A 26,693-nucleotide genomic window follows, 5' to 3' on the forward strand; every position below is an offset into this window, starting at 1 on the left:
ATGCACTGACATCCCCTTTGCTTCAGGAATATCAACATTCTTTTGTAAAAACTTGGAATGAGCAGTTTAGTAATTATTTTTTAAAAACCTGGAATGATCAGGTCAGCAAATGGTTTTTAAACCTGGAATGAGCAGGTTCATAATTTTTTTAAAAACCTGGAATGAGCAGGTCAGCAAATATTTTTTCAAAACCTGGAATGAGCAGGTCAGCAAATATTTTTTCAAAACCTGGAATGAGCAGGTCAGCAAATATTTTTTCAAAACCTGGAATGAGCAGGTCGGCAAATGTTTTTTTAAACCTGGAATGAGTAGGTCAATAATTTTCTTTTTTCAATATTAAACTTACCCGATAATCATGTAGCTGTCAACTCCGTTGCCCGACAGAATTCTACGGGAGGGATACGCCAGCTATCACTATACTAGAAGGGGGTGTACTCACCAGCGCCACCTGTGGCCAGGTACTACAGTACTTGTTGTTGACGCCACCTCACTTTTTCCTCTGTCGTGCTTCCGGCAAGACGTTCTGGGATACGCTTATGATTTTGAAGTATTGTTCACGGCTTTTGGTGAAGTATTTCTTCAAGATTTCAGCTTTCGCTATACTGGATACCTTCATAATTAGCTTAGATAGCTTTTATTTGGTTTTTTGATTAATGGTTAACGATCTTTTTGCTTGATTTGGAATCCCCCTTGACTAACTCTTTGATTCAAGATGTCTGACCTTTCACAAGCCCCACCCCATAGACGATGTAGGTCTTGTAATAGGCGTGTTCCGAAGGCCTCGGTTGATCCTCACACCGCTTGTTCTGACTGTAGGGAAAGACCCTGTCAGTTGGAAGATCGATGTGAGGAATGCGCCGGACTTTCGGAACTTGAATTTGTGCGATTCTTAAAATATTCAACTAAGTTAGAGAGAGAGAGGGTTAGGAGGAGTTCTTCTCGCTCTTCTCTTTTTTCCTCACCACACGATCCTCAACCTTTTCCTCCCCCTGTAGTGGCTACCCCCGAACCTTCTATTTGTGCTCAGCCTGATATGTCAGTTGTTTTGCGTGCCATTCAGGCCTTAGGAGACAAAGTGGAATCGGTGGTTAGTGACCATAAGTCTCTTGTGGCAGAAGTCAAAGAGCTTAAGGTCAAAAGTGCAGTGGGAGGTGATAGTGCCAGTGTTGTGCCGAGTACTAGTGTCAGTGCAGTGCCAAGTGCTAGTGTCAGTGTCAGTGTGGTGCGTGAGGGTACTTCTGTGCGTGCCAGTCGTCCTCCCAGTCCGGGACCTCTTGCAAGCTCCCAAGCCCAAGGGAGAAGCAATGTCGAAGGGCAAAAGGGTTCGGCAGGCCTTGATCGGCGCACAGAAGTATCCTCGGTGGTTGCGGGCGTGTCTAACAGAGACCGTCACTCCCACCCGCAGACGATTGAGCCCGTCTTTTACTCGTCTGCTGAAGAATTGTCAGGGAGGAAACGTTGGACTAAGGTCTCTAGACCTCTCAAACGCAAAGTCCAGACCTCAAGAGCTCTACAACCTGGTTGCAGTCATTGGCTTAGCTCTGACTCTCCGCTGTCATCAGGTGACTGCACACCTCCTAAGAGAGGTAAGGTGTTGCCACAACAGACCTCATCCTCTGTTCAGGCTTTACCTCAGCAGACCTTAGCGTCTGTCGACCCCAAGATGACTTTGTTGCAGTCCATGCAGTCACAGCTTGCGGTCTTAATGCGTGAGTGTCAGGCTGAGAAGGTTACACCTCCTCCTGCGATCGCTCCGCCTCGCCGCAGTCCAGTCTGCCAGGCGTATGATGTTGAGGTTCCTCAGGATACCTTACCGCGTACTGAGTTGCCAGTTACCAGCGGTGTGCAGCTACCTCCGCCTTACTTAAGACAACCTCAGCAATGGGAGCAGGAGTCTTACGCCTTTCTGCCTCCGCTTCCGCCTGCAGTTCCACCAGCGAGGCAGCATTCTCTTGAGGTACGACAACCTCTTCCATCCATGAGGCAACCACCTCAGCTCTCGCTGCAGCGACCTCAACCCTCCTCAAGGCGAGAGCCTCAACTCCTCAGGCCTGCGCCTCAGGAACCTCAACTCGCAAGACAAGAACTGCGTTCTGCGCAGCCACTACCTCAACTCTCGCAGCTCTCACCTCAGGAACCTCAACTCGTTCCTCAGGAATTTGCTACTGCGCATCCGCCTCCCTTACAGCAAGCGCAACTCTTGAGGCAAGACACTCATGCTAGGAGTCAGCCACCTCAACCCATGCGCCTACCTTCCTCTACTCTTCCTGCCCAGTCTTTGCAGCCTGAACCTCAGGATTTTACTCAACAGGGACTTGAGGATGAAACCACAGGCGTTGATGCACCCGCTTGTTCAGACTCTGCTGTTCAGCATTCCACTGTTCCATTGCCTTTCGCTTCGCTACACTCTGGTGATGAGGCTTCTGATGAGGAAGCTGCGCACCTGGACCCCTCATCAGACGTGGAGGAACCCAAGTCTTCTCCTTTATCCATTGACTTTCGTAAGGTCCTGGCTCTTTTTAGAGAGGTATACCCAGACCATTTTATCTCTGCTACCCCTCGCTCTCCGCCATCTGAGTTTTCGCTGGGCATGCAACCTGCTAAGTCGACTTATACTAAGCTCGTCTTTGCTAGGTCATCTAAGAGAGCCTTAAGGATATTGGAGGAGTGGTTGCAGTCTAAGCAACAGTTAGGGAAGACTTCCTTTATGTTCCCACCTACTAAGCTCACTTCTAAGGCGGTGTATGGTATGCCACAGGAGAAGAACCAGGCTTGGGAGTCCCTGCCTCTGCCCAGGCTGACTTCTCGAGTTTGGTCGACTCTCCTCGTAGATCAGCAATGAGGCGCTCTAAAGTTTGTTGGACCTTCTCCGATTTAGACCACTTCCTAAAAGGCGTTTTTCGTGCCTTTGAGATGTTCAATTTCCTAGACTGGTGCCTGGGGGCCCTGAGCAAGAAGACCTCCCCTGCAGACAAGGACTCGGCCATGCTTTTAATGTCCTGCATGGATAAGGCTATTCGGGATGGATCTGGCGAGCTTGCTTCAATGTTTGTGTCAGGAGTTCTTAAGAAAAGGGAGCAACTGTGCTCTTTTCTTTCGTCTAGCATCACACCTTGCCAAAGGTCCCAACTCCTTTTTGCTCCGCTGTCTAAGTTCTTGTTCCCCGAAGAGCTTATCAAGGATTTGTCTGCGGCCTTGATCCAAAAAGACACTCATGATCTTGTGGCCTCTTCAGCTCGTAAGGCTAAGGTTACGCCTTCAGCTCCCAGGACCTACCGCACCCCAGTGGCTGATACTCCTGCTACAAGGTTTATTCCGCCCTTTCGTGGCAGAGTCCCCAGCCGAGGAAGCTCCCGACCAGACTCTTCCAGGAGCAGGTCTAGGAAAGGTCCCAAGACTTCTAAAGGCAAACACTGACTCACCTCCTCTCCAGACAGCAGTAGGAGCCAGACTCAAGACCTTCTGGCAAGCGTGGGAGAGAAGAGGTGCAGACGCCCAGTCTGTCAGGTGGTTGAGGGAGGGTTACAGGATACCATTCTGCCACAAACCCCCTTTAACCACTTCTCCCATCAACCTCTCTCCCAACTACAAGGAAAAGGACAAGAGGCTAGCGTTACACCAGGAGGTGTCGCTCTTGTTACAGAAGAAGGCAGTGGTTATAGTCCGGGACCATCAATCCCCGGGCTTCTACAACCGTCTCTTTCTGGTGGCCAAGAAGACAGGAGGTTGGAGACCGGTGCTGGACGTCAGCGCTCTCAATGCTTATGTCACCAAGCAGACGTTCACTATGGAGACGACGAAGTCGGTCCTAGCAGCGGTCAGGCAGGAGGACTGGATGGTCTCGTTGGATCTGAAAGACGCATACTTTCACGTTCCTATTCATCCAGACTCCCAACCTTTCCTGAGATTCATTTTTGGAAAGGTTGTGTACCAATTCCAAGCCCTGTGTTTTGGCCTAAGCACAGCTCCTATGGTGTTTACGCTTCTGATGAGGAATATTGCAAAATTCCTCCACTTATCGAACATCAGAGCCTCCCTTTATTTAGACGACTGGCTGTTGAGAGCCCCCACGAGTCGTCGCTGTCTGGAGAGTCTCAAATGGACTTTAGACTTGACCAAGGAACTGGGTCTATTAGTCAACTTGGAAGAGTCCCAGCTCACTCCCTCTCAATCCATTGTTTACCTGGGAATGGAGATTCGGAGTCGGGATTTTCGGGCTTTTCCATCGGCCTCAAGAATAAGCCAAGCCCTAGAATGCATTCTGAGCATGCTGAAGAGGAGCAGTTGCTCGGTGAGACAGTGGATGAGCCTAACAGGGACCCTGTCATCGTTAGCCCTGTTTGTCGAGTTAGGGAGACTCCACCTCCGCCCTCTTCAATTCCATCTAGCTGCTCATTGGGACAAGGATTTGACGCTCGAAGCAGTCTCTATACCTGTCACCAAAGAGATGAAGACCACTCTCTTGTGGTGGAAGACCAACCTCCTTCGCAAGGAGGGCCTTTCGTTAGCAATTCAGACCCCCAATCTTCATCTCTTCTCGGATGCATCAGACTCGGGCTGGGGCGCGACCCTGAACGGACAGGAATGCTCGGGAACTTGGAACAAGGAGCAGGAAACTCTCCACATCAACTGCAAAGAGCTGCTGGCAGTTCATTTGGCCCTAATGAACTTCAAGTCCCTCCTGCTAGGCAAGGTGGTGGAGGTGAACTCAGACAACACCACAGCCTTAGCTTACATCTCCAAGCAGGGAGGGACCCATTCGAGGAACCTGTACGAGATAGCAAGGGACCTCCTCATTTGGTCAAGAAGTCTAAACCTCACTCTAGTAACGAGGTTCATTCAGGGCAGCATGAACGTCTCAGCAGATCGCCTAAGCAGAAAGGATCATGTCATCCCCACGGAATGGATCCTTCACAGGAGCGTGTGCAACAGACTTTGGACCTTGTGGGGTCAACCTACGATAGATCTGTTTGCCACCTCCATGACCAAAAGGCTTCCTTTGTACTGTTCCCCAGTTCCAGACCCAGCAGCAGTTCATGTGGATGCATTTCTGCTGAATTGGTCCCATCTCGACCTTTACGCATTCCCTCCGTTCAAGATCATCAACAGGGTCATTCAGAAGTTCGTCTCGCACGAAGGGACACGGCTGACGCTGGTTGCTCCCCTTTGGCCTGCAAGAGAATGGTTCACAGAGGTACTTCAATGGCTGGTCGACGTTCCCAGGACTCTCCCTCTAAGAGTGGACCTTCTACGTCAACCTCATGTAGACAAGGTACACCCAAACCTCCACGCTCTTCGTCTGACTGCCTTCAGACTGTCGAAAGATTCGCTAGAGCTAGAGGCTTTTCGAAGGAGGCAGCCAGAGCGATTGCCAGAGCAAGGAGGGTATCCACTCGTAGAGTCTACCAATCCAAGTGGGAAGTCTTCCGAAGCTGGTGTAGAGCCAATGCAGTTTCCTCTACCAATACCTCTGTAACCCGAATAGCTGACTTCCTTTTACATCTAAGGAATGAGAGATCCCTTTCGGCTCCTACGATTAAAGGATACAGTAGTATGTTGGCCTCAGTTCTCCGCCACAGAGGTTTGGACCTTTCTTCCAACAAGGACCTTCAAGACATTCTCAAGTCTTTCGAGACTTCTAAAGAACGTCGTTTATCCACTCCAGGCTGGAATCTAGACGTAGTCTTAAGGTTCCTTATGTCCCCTAGGTTCGAACCTCTCCAGTCAGCTTCCTTCAAGGACCTTACCCTCAAGACTCTTTTCCTCGTCTGCCTTGCAACAGCTAAAAGAGTTAGTGAGGTTCACGCCTTCAGCAAGAACATTGGGTTCACATCCGAATCTGCAACATGTTCTTTACAGCTCGGATTCTTAGCTAAGAATGAACTTCCTTCACGTCCTTGGCCTAGATCGTTTGAAATCCCTAGCCTTTCCAACATGGTGGGTAACGAGCTAGAAAGAGTTCTTTGCCCTGTCAGAGCTCTGAAATATTATCTTAATAGGTCAAAATCTATACGAGCACAGTCAGAAGCCTTATGGTGTGCAATCAAGAAACCTTCGATGCCCATGTCCAAAAACGGAGTTTCGTATTACTTAAGGCTTCTGATTAGAGAAGCCCATTCTCTAATGAAGGATGAAGACCTTGCTTTGCTGAAGGTAAGGACCCACGAAGTGAGAGCTATAGCCACTTCGATGGCCTTTAATAAGAACCGTTCTCTGCAAAGCATTATGGATGCAACTTATTGGAGGAGCAAGTCAGTGTTTGCATCATTTTATCTTAAAGATGTCCAGTCTCTTTACGAGAACTGCTACACCCTGGGACCATTCGTAGCAGCGAGTGCAGTAGTAGGTGAGGGCTCAGCCACTACATTCCCTTAATCCCATAACCTTTTTAACCTTTCTCTTGAATCTTTTTATTGTTGTTTTTGGGTTGTTACGGTAGGCTAAGAAGCCTTCCGCATCCTTTTTGATTTGGCGGGTGGTCAATCTGTTCTTGAGAAGCGCCTAGGTTAAAGGTTGTGTAGAGGTCCTTTAGTATGGGTTGCAGCCCTGTATACTTTAGCACCTTTGAGTTGATTCAGCCTTCCAAGAGGAACGCTGCGCTCAGTAAGGAAGACGATCTTATTAAAGGCAGAGTAACGGTTCAAGTCGACTTCCTTACCAGGTACTTATTATTTCATTGTTATTGCGGATAACTGATTATATGAAATACGGGATACTTAGCTATCCTTTAGTCTTGTACACTGGTTTTTCACCCACCCCCCTGGGTGTGAATCAGCTACATGATTATCGGGTAAGTTTAATATTGAAAAATGTTATTTTCATTAGTAAAATAAATTTTTGAATATACTTACCCGATAATCATGATTTAATTGACCCACCCTTCCTCCCCATAGAGAACCAGTGGGCCGAGGAAAAAGTGAGGTGGCGTCAACAACAAGTACTGTAGTACCTGGCCACAGGTGGCGCTGTTGAGTACACCCCCTTCTAGTATAGTGATAGCTGGCGTATCCCTCCCGTAGAATTCTGTCAGGCAACGGAGTTGACAGCTACATGATTATCGGGTAAGTATATTCAAAAATTTATTTTACTAATGAAAATAACATTTTTCAAAACTTGGAATGAGCAGGTCAGAAAATCATTTATTTTTAAACCTAGAAGGAGCAGATCAGTAATTTATTTTCAAAACCTGGAACAAGCAGGTCAGCAAATGGTTTTTTAAGCCTGGAATGAGCAGGTTGACGAGTGCTGTATTTCAGAAACTTTGCTTGTATAGACCATCATTCTTTTTGGAGGCAATTTCAATGGCACTAATATTGCCATATTCCTTACTAATGTTACATTTCATCAAACAATGCTGCTGCTATCTTAAACTTCTTCATCCTGGACTTTGGCCCAATATCTTGAGATAGTGAAAACATAAAAGCTAATGAAAAGGCCACTGTACTTCATATTTAAAAGTCAGCTTGACAATTTTTATTATTATTATTATTGTTATTATTACTTGTTAAGCTACAATCCTAATTGGAAAAGCAGGATGCTAGAAGCCCAGAGGTCTCAATAAGGAAATTAGCCCATTGAGGAAAGGAAACAAGGAAAAATAAAATATTTTTAGAATAGTAATAACATTAAAATAAGTATCTCCTATATGAATTATAAAAACTTTAACAAAACAAGAGTAAGAGAAATTAGATAGAATAGTGTGTCCGAGTGTCCCCTCAAGCAAGAGAACTCTAACCCAAAACAGTGGAAGACCATGATACAGAGGCTATGGCACTACCCAAGACTAGAGAACAATGGTTTGATATTGGAGTGTCCTCCTAGAAGAGCTGCTTACCATAGCTAAAAAGAATCTTCTACCCTTACCAAGAAGAAAGTAGCCACTGAACATTTACTATAGAGCGTTCCATCATCAGTCTGGCCTATCATAGAAGGATCCTTCAACACACTAGTGGTATTATCTCAACAGGTGGCTGGTACCTTGGCTTTAAATTGCTAGGAAATTAATGTTGTTCATTGCCCACTTAAACATTAGCTATAGCAGAAAATAAGGGATAACAGCTTCAAAAAGAAAGACTTGTACCTCTTCAAATATAATGTTTAATTCAATGGCTAGACTACTTTGTTTTAATTTACAAATGCTAAAATTCATAACTATACCGTACTTGCTATTGCTTAATATGTTACATATACTGTTGGCTTTTTCTTTGGTAGTGTAAAAAAAAAAGTTCTGCATTAGAAAATGATTGTACCAACTGTGATGTACGGAGCGGAGTTGTGGGGAATGAAAGTAATGGAGAGACAAAAATTGAATGTGTTCGAGATGAAGTGTCTTGAGGAGTGTAGTTGGTGTATGGTTGGTGTATCTCTATTGGATAGGGTTAGGAACAAAGTAATGAGAGTGAGAACATGTGCGAGGAATGAATTAGCATCCAGAGTGGATATGAATGATTTGAGGTGGTTTGACCATGTAGAAAGGATGAAAAATGGTCATCTGCTGAAGAATGTGATGAGTGTAAAAAGAAGGCCAAGGTTTGGGTGGATGGATGGAGTGAAGAAAGGCCTAGGTGATAGGAAAATTGATGTGAGAGTAGCAAAAGAACGTTCTAGGAATAGAAATGAATGGCGAGTAAGGTATTGAAGTCCATGATTGTAGACTATACTCATAAATTAATTATTATACAGCAGATCCTTGCTGAATCCCACAAGAAAGCATAATTTTCTAAGAAAAAATAAAATATTTGCATAATATATTTGCTTACTAATCCTCTGTTGTTGTTTGCTATTTCGTAAGGTTTACTAGTTAGTAGCAAGCAACTCATTTATATCATGATGTTATTCAAGAGGGACAGAAACCCACTCCTCTCAAAAGAAAAATCCAACAATCTGGTATAAACATTTTGAAAAATACTCTTGAGCAACACATTTGATATACTGTAATTTGTTGTACTATTGCTCTTCATAAACGCATATCATTACCGAATGACTGACAGTCTCAGTGCTTTGCCATTTTTTTTTCAGGTTATTGCTGTTGCTAGAACTGCCGATCTTGTCATCATGATGGTAGATGCCACAAAGGGTGAGATCCAAAAGGAATTACTTACAGCTGAATTGGAGGCTGTTGGTATTAGGTTGAATAAAGATAAACCAGGAATCTACTTTAAGGTATGACTAGTTCAGTAAACTGAATTTATTGAGTACTATCATTTTGCAGTGTCTAGTGAATTCTTTTATGTTTTCACATTAATTTAACATGTATTTCATCAGTTAAAAGAGGTCTTGAGATATGGCAAGGTCCAAAATTCAGGTAAATTTTCATGGTTTAATCTCAGATCTATGGTAAAGGACAATCCACAACTATAAAATCATACATAGGATTGTACAAAACCACAAGGCACGGTATGAATCTTTATGAAAATTATTATAGTGAATAGATTCCCTGTCCTAGCCTTTAGCAGAAAAGTCTTGGGATATCATGGAGACCCCACAGCACTCTTAACACCAAAAATACTGTAGTCACCAAACAAATTATCAGTAACAGTCACAAACAGCTACTAACTTTGGTATTTCTTATATGACAAATTGAAGACGAAACAGACTCACAAGATCGGACTGGAATCCATATGAAGAAAACATAAACAATCAGCTTCGTGAAATACTCTTTGCTTCAAATGATGATACTTCTGATTTTGATAATTTATAAAAATAAAGGAAGGCTGGTTCCTTTGTCCTAACATTTATAGTACAGTATGTAAACAATAAGATATGTCTGTATGTATAAACTTGTTATGGAGTTTCAAATAATTTAACAAGCTAATATGGTAGTTATTGAATTAAATTTCTAAAGCATCTACAAAAAAACATTTGTTCCTAACTGAAGGTTTTTTTTTCCTTCAAATATTTTAGCCATGAAGAATTTACGGCTTTCTAGATATTAATCTCTGGCACCGTCGATCAATTAGTTCATTATGCATGTTGCATAAGATTTTTCATAACTCTGACCATCCTTTACATTCAGATCTCCCTGGACAATTCTATCCTGTTCGTAATACTAGGCAGGCAGTTAATTCTAATAGCCAGGCCTTCTCCATCATAAGACTCAATACTACGCAGTACTCTAGAAGTGTTATTCCAGCTGTTACCAAGTTGTGGAATGATCTTCCTAATCGGGTTGTTGAATCAGTAGAACTTCAAAAGTTCAAAGTTGGAGCAAATGCTTTTTTGTTGACCAGACGGACATGAGTGTTTTTATAGTTTATATATGAAATTTTTGTTGTTGACGTTGTTAATAGTTTATATATGATATATCTCTTTTGACATTACTTTTTTTAGAATGATTTATTGTTAATTTGTTTTCTTCAGTTATTTATTTCCTTATTTCCTTTCCTCACTGGGCTATTTTTCCCTATTGGAGCCCCTGGGCTTATAGCATCTTGCTTTTCCAATTAGGGTTGTAGCTTGGATAGTAATAATAATAATAATAATAATAATTGCATTGTTGGTCACAGGAATTCTTTGGTTAATCAATCCCATCATAGTGGGAGACAAAAGATGAGCCCCTCAATATAGGAGGAATATTTTCAGTACAGTACAGAAAGGAGAGGCCTTTGTAAAACTTGTCTAATGTATCGGTGGCAGTGGCAGGTTTAACAGTTTAAACATGTAATCCCCATATGATAAGCCGGCAGTCACCAGAAAGAACTCTTAATCAAGATGGTGAAAGGATTTTTATAAAAACACGATCAAAGAACTGACTGGTATAGGTGAGCATGAAATTTGAAGGAAGTTAATTTGTGTTTATTTAAGACAATGATGTTGGGTACTTAGTATTTTTGTATGCATTTCAGATACAATTTTGTTTGTATCTGTAGTTTTTGTAGAATTAACTTCACTGTTAGAATTTATTCATGCTTAACCCCTGGTTTTCTAGTGAATGGCGACCTTGAATTGACTCGAAGGCCATGTGCCCTAACTCAAATATATTGTAGTTGTTTTATCTAAAATATGAAATTTTTTTTCCAATTTGTTTTCTCAAAAAAAAAATTGAACATTTTTCAACTTCCACTTGATGTTCTAAAAAATTTACACTTGTAAATTTTCTCAACAGCAAAAGAAAGCTGGTGGCATCAAATTTAATGCAACCTGTCCTCTTACCAAAGTGGATGAAAAGATGGTACAGATGATTCTACATGAATATAAAATGTTCAATGCTGAGGTAAGGTGTTTTATCTCTCTCTCTTTTTTTTTTTTTTTTTTTTTTTTTTTTTTTTAGAATAGTAAAATTAAGTCATCTCAGTTTTAGTTACTTGTATGGAAGTATTTTCAATATAATATCCTCTGATTTGCATTTTTTTTTTTTTTTTTTTTTTTAGAATAGTAAAATTGAGTCATCTCAGTTTTAGTGACTTGTATGGAAGTATTTTCAATATAATATCCTCTGATTTGCATTTTTTTTTTTTTAGAATAGTTTTAGTGACTTGTATGGAAGTATTTTCAATATAATATCCTCTGATTTGCATTTTTTTTTTTTTTTTTTTTTTAGAATAGTAAAATTGAGTCATCTCAGTTTTAGTGACTTGTATGGAAGTATTTTCAATATAATATCCTCTGATTTGCATTTTTTTTTTTTTAGAATAGTTTTAGTGACTTGTATGGAAGTATTTTCAATATAATATCCTCTGATTTGCATTTTTTTTTTTAGAATAGTTTTAGTGACTTGTATGGAAGTATTTTCAATATAATATCCTCTGATTTGCATTTTTTTTTTTTAGAATAGTTTTAGTGACTTGTATGGAAGTATTTTCAATATAATATCCTCTGATTTGCATTTTTTTTTTTTTTTTTTTTTTAGAATAGTAAAATTGAGTCATCTCAGTTTTAGTGACTTGTATGGAAGTATTTTCAATATAATATCCTCTGATTTTCAATACATTGTTTCCATAACATGATTATATGGAAGTTTGTGCTATTTCAGGTTATATTTAGAGAAGACGCTGCAGCTGATGAACTTATTGACGTTATATCGGCGAATCGAGTTTATATGCCGTGTTTGTATGTCTACAATAAGATTGATCAGGTGTCGATTGAAGAAGTAGACAGAATTGCTAGACAACCACATTGTGTAGTTGTTAGGTATGTAAAGATGTTTTTACATGGTTCAACTTTATTAACCCTTTTACCCCCAAAGGACGTACTGGTACGTTTCACAAAACTCATCCCTTTACCCCCATGGACGTACTGGTACGTCCTTGCAAAAAAATGCCATAAAAATTTATTTTTTCATATTTTTGATAATTTTTTGAGAAAATTCAGGCATTTTCCAAGAGAATGAGACCAACCTGACCTCTCTATGACAAAAATTAAGGCTGTTAGAGCAATTAAAAAAAATATACTGCAAAATGTGCTGGGAAAAAAATAACCCCCTGGGGGTTAAGGGTTGGAAATTTCCAAATAGCCTGGGGGTAAAAGGGTTAAGTTAATATAAAAACAGAAAGTGGGTTATATCTCATCCCTAGGGTATTTGTATGGCTCTTCATATTTGCTCATATGTTTGGCTATAAATAATGAAAGTAAATTAGCAAAGTGATAAAAATATTTTTTTATTAATATTGGATAGCATTGAAAGTAATGTACTAATATTAGCATGACCAGCTCATCAATACAAAGATATATTATCATAGGAAAATCATTTGGAAAGGTATGTCTTGCAGGCAAGTATATAAGGGTTTACGCTCTTACAATGCAAATTTTAACTGAATTAAGATATGTCTGTAGATTTCTGATGGTGTTTTGCACCATAGGTACATATATGTATAGAGATTCTGGCATTTCATAGCTGAATTTTTACTGTTCTCTTATTTGCTACTCTGGTGGAGAAATTTTTCCTGGTAATCCTATATATTTGGTGCCACCTATGTGATCTATGAATTTTCAACCCGTGATTTTTTCTCGACTGTATCCTATAGAGATATATTTTTCCTGTTTACCATAGCTTTTTATGAATAGAACTTACCTGGCAGTTATATATATATAGCTGAGTCTCTGACTGTGGCAGAATTAAATAAAAAATCGCGGCAACCGCCTTGTGGTGGTTGTGTGGTTAGATGGTAATCAACCCTTACAGGGTGGTACTTGGAATCATTCCCATTTTCTGTTCCTCAGATTATCTCTGCCGGCCGGATCGACAACATCGTTGGTCCGCCTTTCAGAGTTTTTCGGATCGCTTTCCCTTCATCGCCTTTTTGGACTTCGTTTTTGGTGAAGTACACTGTGTTGGGATTTGGCAATCGTGTTGTTTTTGTTTTTTGTCTTTTTTCCTTTATTATCATGAGTGAGAAAATTCATTATCGTGTTTGTGCGAATGATATTTGCAAGGTGAGGTTGCCGAAACTTTCGGTTGACCCTCACACTATCTGTATGGGTTGCAGGGGGTTTGAATGTGCTTTAGATAATAAGTGCAAGGAATGCGAGGTTTTAAGTGATAATGATTGGTTAGCTATGCAGCGCTATGTGCGCAAACTTGAGATTGATAGAGTTAGAAGAGCTAAATCAAAGTCAAAGTCTGCTAGTGAGCCTAGCTTAGATTTATCTATTGACCCTTTGCTTGTAACCCCTTTGGAAGGTATTCCTTCCCCAAATGTAGTGACTCCTGCCCCTTCTACAGGACCTGTGCCTACGGATGACCCTGGGTATGCTAAATTAGCTGCTGAATTGGAGGCCATTAAAGCACAGTTGGAGGTCTTTAAAGGTAAGGGTGTTGGTGAAATTAGTGCTTGTGAAAGTGCAGTGGAGGTGGCGACTGATCGAATCTGTCATACCCCTAGGTCTAGACCTCTACCAAGCTCCCAGGACCAAGGGAGAAGGTACGTTGAAAGCCGAAAGGGGGTGAGAGGTGCTCATCCTCGGTCAGTCGTCGCCTCAGACAGTCCTGTTGCGATCTCCCAGGCTGCTCTTGACCGCCGTAGGAAAGGCGTGTCGGATACGTTTGTGTCTTCGCCTGATCGTTCTCCCAGACGTAATTGGCGTTACGAATCAAGACCAATGAAGAGAGGGTGGAACCGGGACATGCAGTCTCGTTCTCCCTCTCCCGGTTCGAGTAGCAGAGACCCTGATCCTTCGGAAGACGATTTCGATGTTCCTGTTAAAAGGGCGAAACAGAGAGTCCTTAGCCCAGTTAATCCTGCTAGACTCCCTGCTTCTTCTGCCAGCGCTCCCACTCAAGCCGTACGACAACTGCCGTCTTCGACACCGCGAGAGCCAGCGGAGGTTGCTAAAGCTTTCATGGTTGTTATGCAGGAACAACTTTCATCGTTAGTTAAAGCTTTCAGCCACCCTTCTCAGTCCGTCAGACGTAAGGACGTCTCTTTGCCTGTTAAGAGATCTTCATCTAAGAGAGATTTTAGTATCTCTCCCAAGAAACCTCTGCGCACTTCGTCGGCCGTACGACAACGTGCACCCTCTTCATCGGCACGCTGCCAGGAATTTCCTTCCCCCCCTCCCGCCGCCAGGACGATACTGCCTCTCGTTCTCGGCGCCGTGACGATTCCGTTTCCCTTTCGAAACACCTGGACGTTACTGCCTCATTTCTTAGGAAACAGGATGAATGCAGTCTGCATTTTCAAGGCGACGGCAGCCTGCATCTTCAGGACGCTTCCGTTTCTCGTCATCGTGACGATACTGCCTCTCGTCATTGTGACGATACCGCTGCTCGTCATCGTGACGATACCGCCTCTCGCCGACTGGATGTTAGCGGCGCTCGGCGCCAGGATTCAAACAGCTCTCGCTGCCAGACTGCTGGCAGCCCAACTCTTCGGGATGTTATCCTTGAGCAGGACCTCGAAGATATTTCGGAAGAGGAAGAAAAACCTGCCGACTCTTCTAGCGATTACAAGGTTCTTTCTCGCTCTCTTTTGGAACTTTATGGGGAGGAATTTCAACCTTCGGCCCCTCGTTCTCCTCAGTCTCAATTTACCAGGAAGAAAGCTACTAAGCCTTCGGCCTTCATCAAAATGAAACTTTCAATTTTGGCCAGGAAAGCTCTCGCTAAAGTGGGTGATTGGATGGAGGAACGGAGACAAGCTGTTAAGACCCCCTTTTCTTTTCCACCGTCCCGGCTCGCTTCCAAGGCCGGTATGTGGTTTGAGACTGGGGAACCTTTGGGGTTAGGAGTGCCTTCCTCCTCCCAAGGTGACTTCTCGGCTCTTGTGGACTCGGCAAGAAGGCATGCTTTAAACTCTGCCAAGGTGATGTGGTCCATGTCGGAGCTTGATCACCTCGTCAAGGGAATTTTCAGGGTTTTCGAGGTTTTCAGCTCCCTGGACTGGTCTCTCGGGACTCTGGCCAGGAAGTCTGAACTCCTGGAGGACAAGAAGGACCTGACGAGTATCATGTCCTGCATGGACAAAGCTCTAAGGGATGGAGCTAATGAATTGGCTTCCCTTTTCTCAGCAGGGGTCTTAAAGAAGAGGGCCCTTTTGTGCTCCTTCACCTCTAGATCTGTGACTGTTGCCCAGAAGTCGGAGCTGCTTTACACCCCTTTTTCTCGTCATCTTTTTCCTGAAGCTCTGGTCAGAGATATCTCTCTTTCTCTGACTCAGAAGGCTACTCAGGACCTTTTGTCTCGGTCGGCTAGAAAGACCTTACCTGTTGCTCTTGCTCCTCTGAAGAAGGAGGAGAAGAAGTTTCAACAGCCCTTTCGGGGCAGGATCTCCTCGAGAGCGGATTTTGGGGGGAGAAGACAAGAGTCAGGGCCAAGGACCAGCAGGGGTGCGTTTAGGCCTCGGTCTAAAAAATGAGATGGAAGTCCTCCAGACACCAGTAGGGGCAAGACTGTCTCGTTTTTGGCAGTCTTGGGAAAGGAGAGGGGCGGACACCTGGTCCCTCTCAGTCGTCAAGGAAGGTTACAAGATCCCCTTTTAAAAGAAACCACCTCTCTCAAACTCTCCCCTGGCCTTAGTGGCTCAGTACACCGACGCGGGGAAACGAGAGGCTCTTCTGGAGCTAGTCGACCAGATGTTGGTCAAGGGAGCAATAGAGCCAGTTCAAGACCTCGCCTCACCAGGCTTTTACAATCGCCTGTTTCTGGTTCCCAAGAACTCGGGTGGATGGAGACCAGTCCTAGATGTCAGCTCTCTGAACGCCTTTGTGGAGAAAACAAAGTTCTCCATGGAGACGACTCAGTCAGTGCTGGCTGCAGTTCGTCCAGGAGACTGGATGGTTTCTCTCGACCTACAGGACGCTTATTTTCACGTCCCCATTCATCCGTCTTCGAGGAGATATCTGAGGTTTGTGTTCCAGGGCAAGTGCTTCCAGTTCAGGGCACTTTGCTTCGGTCTCAGCACAGCTCCCCAAGTCTTCACCAGACTTATGGCGAATGTGGCAGGCTGGTTACACCAGGAGGGGATAAGGGTCTCCTTCTATCTAGACGACTGGCTGATCCGGTCACAGTCGAAAGAGAAATGTCTGGAGGACCTAATGAAAACTTATACGATCACTCAGGACCTGGGACTCATCGTCAACTGGGGGAAGTCTCAGACCGAGCCGAATCAGACTATTCTCTATTTGGGGATAGTTCTGAATTCAGTTCTTTTTCAGGCTTCTCCCTCCCAGGAGAGGCAGACCAGGTGCCTGGACAAAGTCAAAGACTTTTTGAGGAAGCAGGAATGCTCAGCGAAGGAGTGGATGAGTCTGCTGGGAACTCTATCCTCCCTGGAGCAGTTTGTCCCTTTGGGGAGACTGCACCTAAGGCCTCTGCAACACTTCCTCGCAAAGGTTTGGAACAGAAAGATCCAGGAGGACACTTTTTCTTTTCCCATCCCGACAGAGATCAAGGATCTTTTAATGTGGTGGCTGGACCCAGCTTTGTTGGGAAAAGGGATCTCCTTGTTCAAGAAGAACCCTGACCTAGTGTTATTCTCAGACGCGTCCGAGTCAGGCTGGGGAGCAACACTAGGGAACAAAGAGGTCTCAGGTATTTGGGAAGGGAGTCAGGTCAGTTGGCATATCAACAGGAAGGAGTTGATGGCCATTTTGTTAGGGCTCAAGGCCTTCAAAACCTCGGTCTCGGGAAAGACTGTGGAGATCAATTCCGACAACACCACAGCTCTCGCGTACATAAGGAAGCAAGGGGGAACTCACTCCCTCTCTCTGTTCTCAACTGCGAGAGAGCTTCTCCTCTGGGCGAACGAGAACGAGACCCAGCTGTTGACAAGGTTTGTTCAAGGGCAGAGAAACATCAGTGCAGACATGCTCAGCAGGAGGGGACAGGTCCTTCCTACAGAGTGGACTCTCAATCCGCATGTCTGTCGGAGCCTCTGGAAGTTGTGGGGCAGACCAGTAATAGACCTTTTCGCCTCCGGTCTAAACAAGAGGATCTCGAACTACTGCTCCCTAGTACCGGACGAGGAAGCTGTTGCAGTGGACGCCTTCTTGATGGATTGGACGGGGCTGGACATGTATGCCTTTCCCCCGTTCAAGATCATCAATCTGGTTGTCAGGAAGTTTGCTCTCCTCGATTCGGGACGAATGACCCTAGTGGCTCCATTCTGGCCTGCGAGGGAATGGTTCACCGAAGTGGTAGGGTTACTGATGGACTTTCCAAGAAGACTCCCGGCAAGTCCAGATCTTCTCAGACAACCCCACTTCGAGAGATTTCACCAAAACCCCCTCGCTCTCAATCTGACTGCCTTCAGACTGTCGAGAAGCTCGTTAGATCTCGAGGCTTTTCGGCACAAGCGGCGAAAGCTATTGCCAGGGCAAGGAGGATCTCTTCACAAAGAGTCTACCAGTCAAAGTGGGAGACCTTTAGAGCTTGGTGCAGGAGGCGCAAGGTTTCCTCGTCCTCTACCTCTCTGAGCCAGATTGCAGACTTTCTTTTGTACCTCAGGCAGGATGCTAAGCTGGCTGTATCTACCATTAAAGGATACAGGAGCATACTCTCAACCGTCTTTAGGCATAGAGGCTTAGAGTTATCTCAGAATAAGGACTTGCAGGACCTCATTAGGTCTTTTGAGACAACGAAGCAGGTGCACTTAAGGCCCCCTTCTTGGAACCTGGATGTGGTGCTTAAGTTTCTGTGCTCCAGGAAGTTTGAGCCTATCTCGCAAGCTTCTCTGCGAGATGTGACTAAGAAAACCCTCTTCCTTTTGTCTCTAGCGACTGCCAGGTGGATCAGCGAGGTCCAGGCAATCGAGAAGCGTGTAGGCTTCACCCTAAATGGAGCGGTTTGTTCCTTGAGGTTCGACTTTCTCACCAAGAATGAGAACCCTTCGAAACCCTGGCCTAGGACTTTTGAAGTCCCTAACCTCACGGATCTAGTAGGTCAGGAACAGGAAAGCCTCCTCTGCCCGGTTAGGGCTCTCAAGGCGTATTTGGCTCACACTAAGAGCGTGAGGGGTGCTTCCAACTCCTTATGGTGTTCAGTGAAGGATCCTCAAAAACCCCTGTCAAAGAACGCTTTGTCCTTTTTCCTGAGGGAAACTATTAGGGAAGCCCACCTCTTTTGTGAGGAAGAAAACTTCGCCCTGTTAAAAGTACGGGCTCACGAAGTAAGGGCCATTGCTGCTTCGCTGGCATACCGGAAAAATATGTCAGTTAAGCAGATCATGGACGCAACGTTCTGGAGGAGCAACTCTGTCTTCGCTTCTCATTACCTCAGAGAGGTAAGAGTGGACTATGATAAGTGTTATACCTTGGGCCCATACGTAGCTGCGGCTTCTGTATTAGGCAAAGGAGTTACTACCCCCACTCAACCTTAGTTTATGTACTTGTATATGGGTTTGTGTTTTTTTTATGGTTGTCTGAGGTCCTCGTCCTGTGGTACGGTTCCCTCAGTCCAGATAGATAGTTTATATCTATTTCTGCAAGGTTAGATGGTTAGCTTTAGTAAGGTTGCAGGTTTTTTATATGGGAAGGTAGTTTTCTGAAGTCTAGTCAAGTTGTTGGTCCTACCCCTTTGACAGACTCGATTGAGTTGTTTGCAGCGTAGCGGGTCTACTCCTGGTTGAACACTCCTAAGGGAAAGCGACTCTAGAGGCAGTTACCTTTGAAGTCAGCTACCTTAGCAGGTAAGGAATCAAGGTGTTTGTTCTCCTACAACTCTTTTGTTGTTTCCCCAACTATGTTTTTTCTGTCTATTTCCCTCCTCCAAATGTGTGAATCAGCTATAGATATATAACTGCCAGGTAAGTTCTATTCATAAAAATGGAGTTTTTATGATAAAACAAAGTTTCATGAATACTTACCTGGCAGTTATATATATATTTTAAAGCCCACCCACCTCCCTTCAGGAGACAGGTCGGGCAAAGATAATCTGAGGAACAGAAAATGGGAATGATTCCAAGTACCACCCTGTAAGGGTTGTTTACCATCTAACCACACAACCACCACAAGGCGGTTGCCGCGATTTTCGATTTAATTCTGCCGCAGTCAGAGACTCGGCTATATATATATATAACTGCCAGGTAAGTATTCATAAAACTTTGTTTTATCATAAAAACTCCATATTACAGTACTATATATTGATATTTGTTCCAACACGGAGTACTTACCTCGAACTACTTTCTTAGGAGTATCTGAGATCTCCCAACCGACCAGAGTTTTGTGTAGTCTACCCTATACCCATTTTCTATGAGGGGTAACCTCAGGCGGAGTGATACGCGCCCTGAGGCTAACCCTGGGTCAGAGAGCATGCTTGCTCAGGTCTCGACCTACAGTAAGTTCTCTGGTCGCGTCGCGATATCATCTCGCCGCTCTCCTTAATCCCAGTGTGACTCTTTGTGTCCCTGACCCCATTGTGTCTCACGTGGTTCCTTTGTGCTTTTCCCTGTGCGTTCTTGTGTCTTGTAGTGCTTCCTGGAGCATCCCCGCCATTGTCCTGGGCCTATGGCCGGTAAATCGTGTGGAGCGTTTCTATCGAAACCTGAAGTAGACCCGCACTCCTTGTGTTCGTCGTGTAGGGGAAGTGTGTCCGTAGTGCGTGTCCTGGAACGAGGTGCAGTGGGTGCGTTATGGCACCAAAAAGAAGAAGGCGATGAAGAAGTCGCCTAAGGAGTCGCGCATCGCTTCTCCCCTTGCTTCGCCGGGCGTGTCGTCGGGCCGAGCTTCCCTGCCACCCTCCCCTACCCAGAGTAGGGGACGAGGTAAGTCTGTTGCGGGGAAGAGGCCTGTGGCCCTTCCCCAGGAGTCTGAGCTGCAAGATAGTGGGGTTGTGGCGTCTTTCCAGGCAAGTGTGGGGCCTGAGGGAGGGACGGGAGAGTGTGTGGGTGACGGAGTCCTGGTGCAAGCAAGGCAGGGCACGTCTCCTCTGATGACCCTGTGTTGGGGAAAAATGTCCCTAATTCTTCTCCAGCCTCCTGGGCTTGTTTTTCAGGAACTTCTGCTGCCGAAGGTACCGCGGAGAAGGAACACTCGCCGACAAGAGGACCCCCCTCGCATGGGTACCCCCCAAAGACACCGTTCATGTCCCCTCTGAGAATGGAAGAGGGGTTCAGTTCCTGGTCCCCCACTGAAAAGCGTCCGCGCTCCCATCCAGCGCCATCTGCTACGTTTCCGGACGTCTTCCTACAGGCCCCGCCGCCAGTCGAGCGTCGCGGGATCCCTCCTACGTCTTTACGTGAATCGGCCCCACCTAAACGGGCTACAAGTCGTCGGGTTTGTTAGTCGAGGCTTTTTCCTGCTCCTCGGAGGACGAAGCCCGGAGAAAACACAGAAGGCATCGAGAGAAGTCCCGCAGGAGGCACTCCCGTTCGCGCTCCCGCTCCAGGTCTCCCCACGGGAGAAGACGTTCTGGATCCCCCAGGAGGAAATGGAGAAGTGGCTCCCCAGACGAGGAATGGGTGGTTATACCTCGCAGCAGACTGTTGGAGTTAGCAGCGGTCCCAGGCTCTTCAGGTTGGCGCCCTAGAGCCCGTTCGCCGGAGAGGTACTCTTCCAGTAGCAGATTCGACCGACGGAGGGAGTAGTCGTTCCAGGTCCCAGCAGACAGGCATAAGTCCGCAAAGGTTCCGGCTCCATCCGCCCAGCGGAGAGAGTCGCCCCTTCGGTCTGGCAGCCGCGTTCAGACCTCTAGGACATCCCTGAGCCGTCAGGATCGTGAAGGACGGCTCCCCTCATCGAGTAGACCCGCAGACACGTGGTCCTCCGTGAGGAAGGATAGACCAAGGATGGAGGCTTCCGTCTCGACGGCTATGCCCGTTCTTCAACCAGAACCCCAGGAGATGGAGAGGACCAAGGCCTTGGCTTCTCCCCGTACGGAAGCCTCCGACGGAGGTGCCCCGTCGCATGCAGCAGTTCGTCCTGCGGAGGGACTGGACGACCAGGGAGAGGGCTCTGCAACGGAAGTATCAGCCTATCGCAGAGTGATAGGCCTCATCTGGAGACACCACAGGCTAGACGAGCCCGAGCCCTCCTCCGAGGAGTTCTGGCGGTCCAGTTTCAACAGACTGATGGATGCCCCCTTCCAGCAGAGACCCTCCCTGGCCCTGCCGCTAGCCAGGGATGTGAAGCTAGGTAGAGCCCACGTGGACAAGATTGTGGCCAACCACGCCGAGGCTCCCAAGAACCAGAGTTCCTCCAAACTACTACAGAGCCTGAAGTCCCAGAGCAAGTTCTACCTTCCGGAGGGCCACCATGCAGGCGCATGTACCCTGGAGCCTGCACTCGCCGTTTTGGGACAAGGAGCTGCGGAAGAGAGAGCCTCGTCAGCGCCAATCTGTTTCTCCCCTGCAGAAGCCACCATGATGGAGGAGATTGCGAAGGACCTGGTGAACGTCTCCTCCTGGCTGGATTGGTGGGCTTCTACCCTGGTGGGCGTCCAGGCATCGTACGACCTCACGGTCCCTGAAAATCAGGCCTTACTCAAGGAGCTGATTAGCTCGGGAGGTAAGGCCCAGAAGTTTCTCTCATACCAATCACTAGCACAGGCCGCCAACTGGGTCCTACGGAGGAGGGACACGGTCCTTAACAAGATAACCAGACGGCTCCCCGACAGAGAGGCGAGGTCCCTGAGAAGCCTAACCCTGTGGGATGACTCGATTTTCCCCCTGAAGGCAGCTGAGGAGTCGATTGAAAGGGTCAGAAAACTCAAGGACCAGGGCGATCCCAGACCTCCCCCAATGAGGAGGCCCGCGCACAGAAGGTCGACCTTCGATGTTCCTCCGCCATCTCGGCCTACTCCTAGCCAGACCAGGAGAGACACCCCTACTACGGCCTGGTCACAGTCCTCTCAGCCCTCCCGTAGGGGAGCAGCCTCAGCTCAATCCTCCTATAGGCCTTCGTACGCAACGTCCAGAAGAGGGCGTTTAGGCCCCACCTCTAGGAGAAGAAAGGGAGGGAGGCCTCCTACTCCTGCCGAAGCCTCAGGTGGGTGGATGCCTCAAACACTCTTGACAAGCATGGAAAGACCACGGAGCAGACCCGTGGACAGTAGCAGTCCTGAAGGAAGGGTACAGGTTACCCTTCCTAGCGGAACCCTCACCTCTGATACCAGATTAGCAGGCAGGGTGGCAAGCCCCCAAGGACCCCTTGAAAAAGACAACCCTACAGGAAGAAATCTCAGCGATGTTGGCAAAAGGAGCGATGGAACCAGTCAAGGACCCTGGTCTGGGGTTCTACAGCAGGCTGTTCCTGGTGGAGAAGGCGACAGGGGCCTGGAGACCGGTCATAGACCTCTCAGCCCTCAACAAATTCGTGTGCAAGACCGACTTCAAGACGGACACTCTGAAGTCGGTCTTAGCATCCTTGAGGGAAGGGGACTTCATGATGTCAGTAGACCTCAAGGACGCCTACTTCCAAATTCCAATTCATCCATCCAGCAGGAAGTACCTACAGGTGAAATGGGTTACCCAGGCGTTGCAGTTCAGGACCCTCTGCTTCGGGCTGTCCACAGCCCCTCAGGTCTTCACACATTGTCTTCACAACTGTCTCAGCCTGGGTACACGAACAGGGCATTCGCCTGATTCGGTACCTAGACGACTGGTTGTTACTTTCAGCCTCAGAGGAAGTACTGAGGGAACAAGGTGCGAAGCTTCTGCGGTTCTGCAAAGTCCTGGGTATCATCATCAACCTGAAGAAGTCCCAGTTGATACCCTCCAACAGGATGACCTACCTCAGAATGGTTCTGGACTCCTGGTTGGCGAGAGCCTTCCCCTCCGCGGAGAGATTAGACAACCTAGACCGAGTCCTCCGCCCCTTCCTGTCGGACCAGCCCAGGAGAGCGAAGGACTGGCAGAGACTGATAGGACACCTTGTGTCATTAGAGAAACTGGTCCCCCAGGGCAGGCTGAAGCTCAGAGGTCCAGTGGAATCTGAAGGAGAACTGGAACCAGAGGGACTCCCCCCACAAGGTGATCCCGGTGTTCCCGGAGACGAAGGAAGTCCTAGAGTGGTGGTGCGGCAGGTCGAACACCCTCAAGGGAGTGCCCTTCCCAGCCGACCCTCCGGAGATGCTCCTGTTCATGGACGCATCAAAGGAGGTGTGGAGTGCCCATCTGCTTGGACGTTCAGCAAGAGGGACCTGGACGAGCGAGGAGAAAGCCCAACACATAAACGTGTTAGAGATGCGGGCAGTACGAAAGGCGTGCCTGGAGCTCGTCCATCTACTCCAGGGGAATACCGTGGCGTTGATGTGGAACAACGCCACGGTAGTGGCCTACATAAAGAAACAAGGAGGACTAAGATCGAAGGATTTGTGCATCCTCATGTTGGAACTGCTGGAATGGGCCGAAGTAGAACAGATCAGGATCTCAGCAATGTTCATTCCGGGAAAAAGGAATGTCCTGGCCGACAGCCTCAGCAGGATGAGACGAAGTAGTGGGTTCCGAATGGTCCCTGCACCCAGAAGTAGCCAGAACCATCATTCTGAAATGGGGGTCGCCGGTGATGGATCTCTTCGCAACGAGGTTGAACGCTCAGCTCCCTGTGTTTTGTTCTCCTGTCCCAGACCCAAGAGCGGCGTTCGAGGACGCCTTCCAACATCCCTGGGACATCCTCGACGTTTACGCCTTCCCCCCCTTCGGGATGCTCAGACAGGTCCTCAACAGAGTAAGAAGGGCGGACAACCTGTGGATGACTTTGGTAGCGCCCTGGTGGCCGGAGAGAGAATAGTTCGTGGATCTAAAAGAACTGGCACGACTTCCACCTTGGCCCCTTCCAGACAGGCCAGACCTTCTTCGGCAACCACATTTCCAAAGGCTTCACGAGAACCCTCGGTCCCTCCGTCTTCACGCGTGGAGGTTATCGAGCGTCTCCTGAGGAAAGAAGGCTATTCGTCGTGGACGGCAGCGAGGATGTCAGGCTACCTGAGACGATCATCGGTAGCAGTCTACCAAGCAAAGTGGTGTGCCTCTAAGAACATCAGGCCCCTGAGGGCCTCCATCCCGGAGATAGCGGACTTTCTGGTTTATCTCAGGGACGTGGCAAACATGTCCATCCCGGCCATCAAGGGAGTACGGGCTGCTCTGGGTCAAGTCTTCCTCCTGAAGGGCATCGACCTAGGATCCTCCAGACATCTATCGATGCTCATTAAGAGCTTCGAACAATCGTGTCCCCCGCAAGCCGTTCGGGTGCCACAGTGGGACGTGGGCAGGGTCCTGAAGATGTTGTCAGAGCCTCCCTTCGAACCCCTAAAGGACATTGTGGACAAGGATCTCACCCTCAAGACGGTTTTCCTATTGGCATTAGCTTCGGTGAAACGAATAGGGGAGATACATGGACTGTCCTACGAGGTCTCTCACTTGAAGGGTTGGCGGGAGCTCACCTTCAGGTTCATGCCGTCCTTCGTTGCGAAGACCCAGAATCCTGCCGTGTGGGATCCCAGGTTTGAGGGGTTCTCAATACCAGCAATTCCTCGTTCGGACAACTCGAAGGACTTGCGTCTGTGCCCTGTCAGGGCCGTAAGAAAATACTTAGAGAGGACAGCCAGACTTCGGCCCGAGATCAAAAGTCTGTTTGTGTCCACGGGCCTGGTGAAGAAGCCAGTCTCGAAGAACACTATCTCCTTCTGGTTGAGGCAGGTGATCATCAGGGCCTACAGTAAGGCATGTATCCCCCTGCCGGGAAAGCCCAGACTCCACGACATTAGGGGTCTGAGCACCACGTTAGCGTTCGAGAAGAATATGGCAGTGGGCCAAATCCTGAGATGAGGCACCTGGGCTAACCAGTCTACCTTTACTGCTCATTACTTGAAGGACTATTCAAGAAAATCCCCGGACGGTTTCTCGATAGGTACCGTCATCTCTGCGCTCCAAACGGTTTAAAGGTCTGGCCCCAGTGATATCCATGGGTAGAAAGTACAAGAGACACAGGTTCGTTCCTTAACCCCCTTGTTCTTCCCCCCCCTTTTTTCCGCTTAAATTGGTCTCAGATAGGACTCTGAGCCGGGATACAAGGACCCCTATTTTGGAAGGACATGGCTCCTAGGATTTCTTGCACAGGTGAGTTACTTAGACACTAAGATGAGTTTTTTGTGTAGTTTCCCCTATTCTCGTTTTTCCTTGGGGTCATCAAGACCTAGCCTCCTATCTAGGTCTTGGGATATATCTCAGCATGGTCTCGGAGGGTTAAGGCCACTCCCACCTCCTAAAGTATAAGTCTCCTAAGAAAATAGTTCGAGGTAAGTACTCCGTTTTGGAACAAATCACAAATTTTTAAGTAATTTGTATTTTTCCTAACAGTACTTACCTCGAACTACTTTCGGGTAATGGCCCGCCCTTCCTTTCCCGAGAGCCTTATGGAATTCTTAAAGACCTAAAACTACCAAGAACTTACTGGAGGTCGAGACCTGAGCAAGCATGCTCTCTGACCCAGGGTTAGCTTCAGGGCGCGTATCACTCCGCCTGAGGTTACCCCTCATGGAAAATGGGTATCGGGTAGACTACACAAAACTCTGGTCGGTCGGGAGATCCCAGATACTCCTAAGAAAGTAGTTCGAGGTAAGTACTGTTAGGAAAAATACAAATTACTTAAAAATTTGTGATTTTAAGCAATTTCTTGATTTTTAGTTTAAAGATTTTCTTCTGAAATTCCCATCAGTCCTATTGTTGTGGGATCGAGATATTTGCTAATACAATATATTATTTTTAAAAAGTGTATCAGGATTTGTAAAGGGATGTGAGAGAAGGAAGTTGAGAGTTAATGTGGGTAAGAGTAAGGTTATGAGATGTACGAGAAGGGAAGATGGTGCGAGGTTGAATGTCATGTTGAATGGAGAGTTACTTGCGGAGGTGGATCAGTGTAAGTACTTGGGGTCTGTCGTTGTAGCAAATGGTGTAGTGGAAGCAGATGTAAGTCAGAGAGTGAATGAAGGATGCAAAGTGTTGGGGCAGTGAAGGTAGTGGTAAAGAATAGAGGGTTGGGGATGAATGTAAAGAGAGTTCTGTATGAGAAATTGATGGTACCAACTGTGATGTATGGATCAGAGTTGCGGGGAATGAAAGTGACGGAGAGACAGAAATTGAATGTTTGAGATGAAGTGTCTAAGGAGTATGGCTGGTGTATCTCGAGTAGATAGGGTTAGGAATGAAGTACTGAGGGTGAGAACGGGTGTAAGAAATGAGTTAGCAGCTAGAGTGGATATGAGTGTTGAGGTGGTTTGGCCATGTTGAGAGAATGGAAAATGGCTGTCTGCTAAAGGTGATGAATGCAAGAGTTGATGGGAGAAGTACAAGAGGAAGGCCAAGGTTTGGGTGGATGGATGGAGT

At 46.6% G+C, this 26,693-nt stretch overlaps 1 protein-coding gene across 1 annotated transcript in view; it reads left to right on the forward strand.

Annotated features, from left to right (window-relative positions):
- The window catches only part of LOC137624423 (developmentally-regulated GTP-binding protein 2-like), a 77,581-nt gene that overhangs the window by 40,551 nt on the left and 10,337 nt on the right, over positions 1-26,693 (forward strand). Inside the window, exons 4-6 of the mRNA XM_068355169.1 lie at positions 9,019-9,162; positions 11,105-11,212; positions 11,972-12,129. Of these exons, the coding sequence (XP_068211270.1) occupies positions 9,019-9,162; positions 11,105-11,212; positions 11,972-12,129 (410 nt within the window). The remainder of the gene's footprint in view (positions 1-9,018; positions 9,163-11,104; positions 11,213-11,971; positions 12,130-26,693) is intronic.

This window comes from Palaemon carinicauda, chromosome 31 (genome assembly GCF_036898095.1).
Source record: "Palaemon carinicauda isolate YSFRI2023 chromosome 31, ASM3689809v2, whole genome shotgun sequence".
Taxonomy (NCBI): Eukaryota; Metazoa; Arthropoda; class Malacostraca; order Decapoda; family Palaemonidae; genus Palaemon; species Palaemon carinicauda.